At 34.2% G+C, this 7,098-nt stretch overlaps 1 protein-coding gene across 1 annotated transcript; it reads left to right on the top strand.

Moving 5' to 3' along the window:
• The first annotated feature begins 6,102 nt into the window (after positions 1–6,102).
• LOC133316588 (ethylene-responsive transcription factor LEP-like) lies at positions 6,103–7,098 on the top strand. The gene has a single exon (XM_061518358.1). The coding sequence runs from the start codon at positions 6,103–6,105 to the stop codon at positions 7,096–7,098; it is 996 nt and encodes a 331-aa protein (XP_061374342.1).

The raw sequence follows: 7,098 nt of genomic DNA, 5'->3' as shown, positions 1-7,098 counted from the left end.
GAGGTCAAATTTCAAGTTTCACATGAAGTCAACATAAAAGCGACTGGATTGAAATTGTTATATTTTATTGAGTAAAGTCTCTTTTGGGTCCCTAATAAAAAACATGGTCCCTTACAAAAAAAAAAAAAAAAACCTATATTAATCCTTTTTTAGGGACTAAATTGGGTCTTTATTGAATTTCAGAGGAATCACATTTTCAAAGAACTGGAATTGTAGAAGAACCAAAAATTGATTTTTTTTGTAAGAGATAAAAATAGGAACCATATTTTTTGTTAGGGACTTAGAAGAGTCTTTACTCTATTTTATTTTGAGAGTGTTAGTAGCTTTTTATTTTGTCTTGTAAACTGTAATATTTTTTAGAGACGGTCCTAATATTATAGAGAATAAAGAAGTTAATGATAGTAGGTGAAAAATCTGTGAACCCTAGCAATGTATCTCATGCACAGTAGACATCCTCTTTTTATCGGGGTGTTAAAGGATCTTCTTCCTTTCTTTACTTTATCAGAGTATTAAACAGCCTCCGTCCCATAGTTATTAATGTCGATATGTTGCATCCTAAGCTAATAGGTCTAGGCCATGTTTGAATGTCTCGTGTCTATCAATCGTCAGAAACCATCCTTTTGTGTAATGACTTCAAGGGTTTCCCCCCCCCCCCCCTTAACTACAGAGGGATATTGATAGTTGAAATCACCATTAAATTGCAACTAAACTAATATGATGATTCTCCAGATTCTGTTTGGAATGGAATGACAACTGAAAAGGACCAGTTTCTCAATCTCCCCTCTCCGTGCCTCCTGCATTCTCGTGAAATTTGTATGTCATCGTAATAATTAGAGAGATGCTATATGCACGTACAAAATTTTATACATTCCTAGGGAAGAAAGTTATATTTACAATTTTTTTTATTTACAAATTCTTACAAATTACACTGTATCTCAACGGCAAGGCACTATTGAGTGAAGTTTGTAAAATTGTAAAAAAAAAATGTTTGTCGATACAGCTTTTCCCCTTCTCAAATAATGTATTTGGAAAGATGTCCCTGAAACAAACAAGAGCAGAAGTTAGAGGAGTTATGGAAGTTGGTATAAAAGGTGTCGTATGTGCATTAACTTCGTCTTACCATTCTATTATACGGGTACCATAATATCATTATGTACATCTTAGTTCATGTCTATTGATAATTTTACTAAATTTAAATTTAATTAAAAGTTTGTTAAGCATAAATTAAAATTTTCTCAGTCTATTATACTAAGGTGCTTATGTGATATTAGATATAGCTTTTTGGATTTCTTAAAACGTTTTAGTTCATGCTGTTATTTTAAGCGTAATACACGTTTTTTCTGATTGGGTATTTTAATAGGCATTAAAGACTAGGTCCTTCAGTTCTTCATTTTTCTCATATGAAACAAGTTCTATCTCATGATAGTGAAGACGAAGGATTGATTTTTCTAATTACTCATCGTTCTCTTCTCTTCTCCCTTTCTTTCTTCTATTTAATTTCCTTAGCATCACTAAGATAAAAAGATTTAATAGGGTGCCATTGGCATGTATTTGTGGTGGTCATGAACGTAGATACAAAACACTTAGGAACATTAATCAAATAAAGCGAAAAAAGGATGGGTTCCAAAAGCAGAAAGACAGATTGTTTGGTTGCAAAGTGGGAGGACATAAGTGTGGTGTTTGAACAGATAGGAGCTGAAGCAGCTAGAGCCAACATGGGAATAAGTTTGAACCAAAAGTTGCTTACTGAATCATTTGTCACTTACTTAAACTCCATTGGTCTAATTTTCGTCAAAGTCCAAGTAAACATATTTATCATTTTCCCTAAATGCCGGAGGACCTTTAAAACTAACAAAAAGTGTGTGCCAGTTTTGGAGAATGTGCAAAATTCTCTTCTTACCATAAAAGTTACCCGCTAAAAACCACAAGAAATGAGATATTTTATGGTGTTTTTAGACAGTTGGACTTAAAATAAACATTAATACCACATAATGTGTTACCTTAATTATAATATTAAAATGTAGTTAAAACCAGTGATAATCCACATAACTGAAGCGATTCACGTTGAATCATATAAAATAAGATGTTTTTCTTACACGTAAAAATATGTCCTTAGAGAAACGTATAAAAAGAAAGAGAAAAAAAAAAAAAGTATTGAGAAAAATAGAGAGACGGAGAAAGCTCACTTTTATGCTTTGTTTGGCCATTATGGAAGAAACCCATCTATTTTAGGGATATGTAAAGTACCTCGTCAAAATGTGCATCATTGCCAACTCAACTCACATCTTTTGAGATGTACCTTGACTAACCTTTCTTCTTTAGATTTCTAAAACCTTCCGTACCAAGAATGGAAATACATTCATTCATCTCTTAGATTACATTCATATAAAAAGAATTGTCTCTTTTTTTTTTTTTTTTTTTTTTTAATTGATGGGCTTCATTTTATTTGTCTCACAACATAAGATAACTTTTCTTCTACTATACGAGAGGGTATAGCTCTCTCTCTATATGTATATATAGGGAAAATGTAACCCTTTGATTTACTTGCAAAGTTTTTCTTTTTTTAATAAATATAAGGTCCACCGTTAGTTAAGTCGCAATATGAAAAAACAATTTTCATGCAACGTGAGAAAATCAAAGCCCATATATAAGGCTTATTGTTTCTCAAGCTGTTTGAAATAACTTTATCTCTGGCTATTAAATCATAACCGTATAAAGATGGATCAATGATAATAAAGGAAGAGAGAGAAAGAGAGAATTATAACCATTCAAAAGTAAATCAATTAATATAAGAAAATAAATAAACTCTAAATATATCTCAGGCTACTTGATATATATATATATATATATATATATATATATATATATATATATATATATAGAGGTAGGATCCTTTGACACCAGTGTCAAATTTAAAGTTTTACACATCATTTGAAAGCCGTTAGATCAAAAAAGATCAATGGTGTCACATTCTTACAAATCAGAGTCGTTGATCTTTTTTGATCTAACGGCTCTCAGATGAGGTGTCAAAATTGAAATTTGACACAGTGTCAGGATCCTACCTCTATATATATTATATATATTTTAGTTCTTTCGTGCTTTGAACTAGCAAACAACAAAAGCTCCCCATGAAAAATTAAGATGGCTAGAAGAAAACTCCATGCTTATTTCTTCATTTTTGAATTTATGTATTTCCATATTCTCGGTTTGTCTTGGTACAGGAAGAACATTATGATACCAATATGATTCCTTTCACATGGGGTCCCAATTGTAGCTAACATATCTCTATCTTTCGGCTGCTTGAAATCTTTAGTGGAAGAGTCAAGGGTCTAAGAGTCCATTCTTAAGAAACACAAATGATTAATTAATCAAACAACTGTAATTGAGCCTTTTGTGATCTCTCTCTCATTTTGGTCTCCTATTTTAGTGGGTTCTTTGTAAGTTTACATGCGCCAACATGCTATATTACTAATGGCAAAGCATTGTGCAGCACTGGGAAATATGCTAAAAACAACAAAACGGTTTGACCCATTTGATATGATTAGTAGCATGCTATTTCCAATGCTATATAGAATGACATAGCAGGCTAATTAAAAGAGAGTAAAATTATACTTTTAAGAGCTGTGAATCAATAAAAGTGTGGCCCACTATAGCTTTTGTTTTATGGGGCGGTTTAGTCCACTTCAATTTGCATGCTTTGTTTAAGCTTTTCATTGCCCTTTTTGACTATACCATTTTTCTATTGGCTTTTGGATATCAGTACTGTTGTCTCTCATTATCAGGGGAGAGTGACCATTTTGTCACGTTTGGACAAAAAAATTACCAGACTGCCACTCCAATAGTAAATTTTGCCAAAATGCCACGCGGCATAATTCGCTACACAGTGTAGCGAATTATGTATGCAAGTAATTCGCTACACAGTGTAGCGAAATATGCCACGTCAGAGCCAAAAATGCCACATGTCAAATTTTGCAAAATTCGCTACCCTATGTAGCGAATTTTGCAAAATTTGACATGTGGCATTTTTGGTTCTGTGCGTTCTGACGTAGCATATTTCGCTACACTGTGTAGCGAATTACTTGCATACATAATTCGCTACACTGTGTAGCGAATTATGCCGCGTAGTATTTTGGCAAAATTTACTGTTAGTGTGGCAGTCTGGTAAATTTTTTGTCCAAACGTGGCACTTTGGTCACTATTCCCATTATCAGACTTTGTTGAAAATTGCTCAAAGGTGATAGGTATACCTAGAAGGCAATTTGCAGGGAGCATGTATTCAGTGTTTTTGTTATCTGTTTTGTGTCATGAACAATTTTTATTTTATTTTTTTCATTTACTTTCTAGCCCTTAAATACTTTGCAGGGTACATTCATAATGTTGTGTTAGTCCAAAGTCTAGTCATGGCTACTACCAAAATTTGATTAAAATCTTTAAATGAAACTGAACATATTGGAATGCAAAATTGGATTTGTGCTTGAAAGATCTGAAACATGAGCGCAATGATCAAGTTTTAAATGAAGCTAAACTCTGCTGGAAATTATAAAGGTTTTTTTGGCATGAAGGAGATAGTTACAATAGAATCTGATCTTAAGCGTTCATCAAAGAGCTTAGGGGTTAGGTTGAGTTGTTGTTTGACACTCTTTCATGAACCAACTTCATCACTGAACAAGGCTTTTGAGCATAGATAGTGAAGAGCTAAGACCTCAGTCAACTAGTACCACTAGTTCTTTCTGCATAAGATATTAACCCATATACTAGAATTGAAAATTCTACCATTGACATGTGAAGCATACATGGAACAAACAAAAATAAGAATTTAACTAGTGGGTCTTTCTAAGAATAACCTTTTCTATATTTGTATTCTAGTGTGGGGTTGTTTCCATGATAGGGAAGACTCATACAATATCTAATTCTTGGATAATTTTCTGTCTGACACCCTTTGAAAAAATCATGAAGCAAACAAGAGCTCCCTATGTAATTGGTTGATTATTTTGCATAAAAGGATTCACATGTGCATATTACATGCAGCTGGTGAATGGCATGCTTAGTACCTTCAATTTCAAAGGTTTGAGACAATCAAGGAGAATGCCGACAAAACCATGCAGTTGTTTTTCTTTTCTGGTCTCCCCTCGGATTGATACCAGCATAATAATATTTCATTTATACCAATTATTCAGTCACCAAGGAAAGTTCTCCGAAGATGGCACTAAATTATTTTCTCAAAACCAAACTTTGTCAGGTCAATATTTATCAGGTTCAGGTGAAAAATAAAGGTAGAGACTTTATGCTAGATTTCTGTATTCATATATAACAAATTACAATAGTAGTTTATAGGGTCAAGCCCTTTTTTTGTGGTGTATTAGTATGTGTCTTTTTCACGATTGTCTCTTGTATTGAAAAGAACAAAATAGAGTTTACCTGACAGATTTCCAGGTAGTTTATTGATTAGCTTGGTCTTTACACATGAATTGATACACATAAATATTCAATTTTGTCAATCCTTATCAAATCCCATTACCTTGCATGTACCAGATGCAAGAATGGGCTCACTAAGCTTTACATTGTTACCGAGTTCAAAAACTAAAGTAATAGAACTATTTTTTAACCTACTAAATCTGTTCTTGTGCTTATTACTAAGTTACAGAAGACACATTTTTTAAGTATCATTGGAACTATGGAGAAAGTGTCTTATGCAAAGAAATAAAAACTCAAAGTGCAGTTTGTAGAGAGCTCCATTTAAAGTATTTGACAAGTTAAGGGAATCTTTACTTTCACTGTTTAGTTCAACTCTGAAGTAAATAGGATGGAGGGTTAGATATTTAATACAAAAAATAAAAATAAAAATAAAAAAGATTTAAAATGTAGGTGAAAAGGGGAGAATGGTTTTTTATAAAAATGACATCTGCAAAATGTCCTTTTCCTTCTCTCCATGATCAAGTCACAGTCTTTAAAAGACTTCCCACAACTTCACTCATTCATAACCTTCACTGCTCCTACCTTCTGCACTCCCATTCTGTTATATGCTCCCTTCACTTGGCACCATTTAACTTCCCTTAGCTAGCTTACAGTTTCTCAGCTCATCCAACACACATTTTCTTAACCATGTCCACCTCTAGAACCTCAAATGCTTCCCTCAAAGGATATGAACCAAATCAAACCCAAATGAATTTATCTCTTCTTCAACTCAATACATCTCCTTCTGGTGAGAGAAAAGGCCAAAGAAAACAAGCAGAGCCAGGAAGGTTTCTTGGGGTAAGGAGGCGCCCTTGGGGTCGATATGCTGCTGAAATTAGAGACCCTACAACTAAAGAAAGACATTGGCTTGGAACATTTGACACTGCTCAAGAAGCTGCTCTTGCTTATGACAAAGCTGCTTTGTCCATGAAAGGCAACCAAGCAAGAACCAACTTCATATACTCTGATGATACCAATTTTCATAACGTTCTTACTCCTAAAGATGTTCAAGCTCTCTTACCAGCTTCACAGTTCCTCACTAACACTCAGAAACCACAACCAACCAATCAAAATAGCCTCTCTCAGCTTGGTTCTTCCCACATTGAAAACCCCTCTCACTTGAACAATGACATGTGTTCTGAAACTGCACATGGGTCACCTCAGGATGATAATTTCTTCTTCTCCAATGATTCTAACTCAGGCTATCTGGAATGCATAGTTCCTGATAATTGTTTCAGACCTGTTTCCACTACCAACAGTTCAAGCAGCAGGAAGAGCAATGCAAGTGCTTCAAGCTATCACCAAAAGGTTAGCTCCATTAACACAAGCACCATGGAGGGTCAATCACATTTTGACAACACTGCATTCTCTCAAGAAGCCTTAAACATGCAAACAATGGCCTTTAACTTTGCAGATTTTTCTTACCCAAGTGAACTTAGTCAAGGATTATGGGGTAATCAACAATCATGGGATTGCAATTCCAGTGAACTGTCAGCTATGTTTAACAATCCATTAAGGATTGAAGATGGGTGCATGGATGCATCATGTCCCATCAATGACAGTCCAAGCTATGGGCTAATGACTCAGGCTGTTTCTTCAACTACATGTTCTCCATCACTTCCTCCTTTTGAGGATGCATGTTGA

The sequence above is a fragment of the Gastrolobium bilobum genome, unplaced genomic scaffold, assembly GCF_033153095.1.
Source record: "Gastrolobium bilobum isolate Gb01-03AN ecotype WA unplaced genomic scaffold, APGP_CSIRO_Gbil_v1 utg8498, whole genome shotgun sequence".
Classification (NCBI taxonomy): domain Eukaryota; kingdom Viridiplantae; phylum Streptophyta; class Magnoliopsida; order Fabales; family Fabaceae; genus Gastrolobium; species Gastrolobium bilobum.
Note: the sequence above shows the minus strand (reverse complement) of the source record. Positions and strands in the feature narration are given on the sequence as shown.

Bases quoted from the DNA above. Each gene is read 5' to 3' on its own strand.
- LOC133316588 (XM_061518358.1), top strand. From the start codon at position 6,103: ATGTCCACCTCTAGAACCTCAAATGCTTCCCTCAAAGGATATGAACCA.